An 841-nucleotide genomic window follows, 5' to 3' on the forward strand; every position below is an offset into this window, starting at 1 on the left:
ACACACACACACACACACACACACACACACACACACACACACACACACACTCTTGAAACACCTTAAGATCAGTAACATAAAACATATCATAATAAAACTTTGAATCTATTGTTGTGAGATTAATTCATCAGATATTTGTGAAATCCCTTACCAAAAAAAGAATGATTTATAACAGAATTATTACAATATATGTGCAAAAGGAATGTTTGGAAATCTAAAACTGATATTTACTTCTGGCACACTAAAGCAAACGATAGAAGTGGCTTGAAATGTGTTTGTGAATAAAATGAGCCCTAACCCTAAAGTGCTGAAGACACTCGCACACTACAAGACTATAACAGTTCTGCATTTAATACTGTCATCGTACGTATTCAAAATGGACTTTAATTTTATTTTAATAGACAGACGTCAGGTTCATTTTTATTCACTGTGGTTTTAATGTTTTAATTTGAGATTGTCTGCGTGTGGTTTAGGGTCTGACCTGTTGCAGTAGCTCCAGAACTGCTCGTTCAGGTACGTGTGATGGCTGTGCTCGTCTCCAAACGAAGCTTTGCTCTCAATCCAGTGAACTATATGACCATCAACAGCTGCAGAAGAGCACGAGGTTAGGAAGGTAGGTTTACTACAAACTAGCAGCGTTTAAATAGAGAAAGGGAGTGCGATTAGCAGGCTACTAACAGCACAAACACAAACTATGCACGATTTTTTAGTCTGCTTTGGTCTGTTTGTAAAATGGCAGATTATTTTCACGCCAAACTGATTTGATAGGACATCTGTGAACAAAAGTCCCATTAAATGATACGAGTTAACTATCTTTACTTTTAGCTGTTGTCCACATTTT

General features: G+C 36.7%; 1 protein-coding gene across 1 annotated transcript in view; it reads right to left on the minus strand.

Annotated features, from left to right (window-relative positions):
- The window catches only part of LOC107568570 (uncharacterized protein C15orf41 homolog), a 59,846-nt gene that overhangs the window by 34,057 nt on the left and 24,948 nt on the right, over nucleotides 1–841 (minus strand). The window contains exon 9 of the mRNA XM_016254534.1: nucleotides 482–587. Within this exon, the coding sequence (XP_016110020.1) occupies nucleotides 482–587 (106 nt within the window). The remainder of the gene's footprint in view (nucleotides 1–481; nucleotides 588–841) is intronic.

Source organism: Sinocyclocheilus grahami, unplaced genomic scaffold (assembly GCF_001515645.1).
Source record: "Sinocyclocheilus grahami isolate Dianchi unplaced genomic scaffold, SAMN03320097.WGS_v1.1 scaffold1258.1, whole genome shotgun sequence".
Classification (NCBI taxonomy): domain Eukaryota; kingdom Metazoa; phylum Chordata; class Actinopteri; order Cypriniformes; family Cyprinidae; genus Sinocyclocheilus; species Sinocyclocheilus grahami.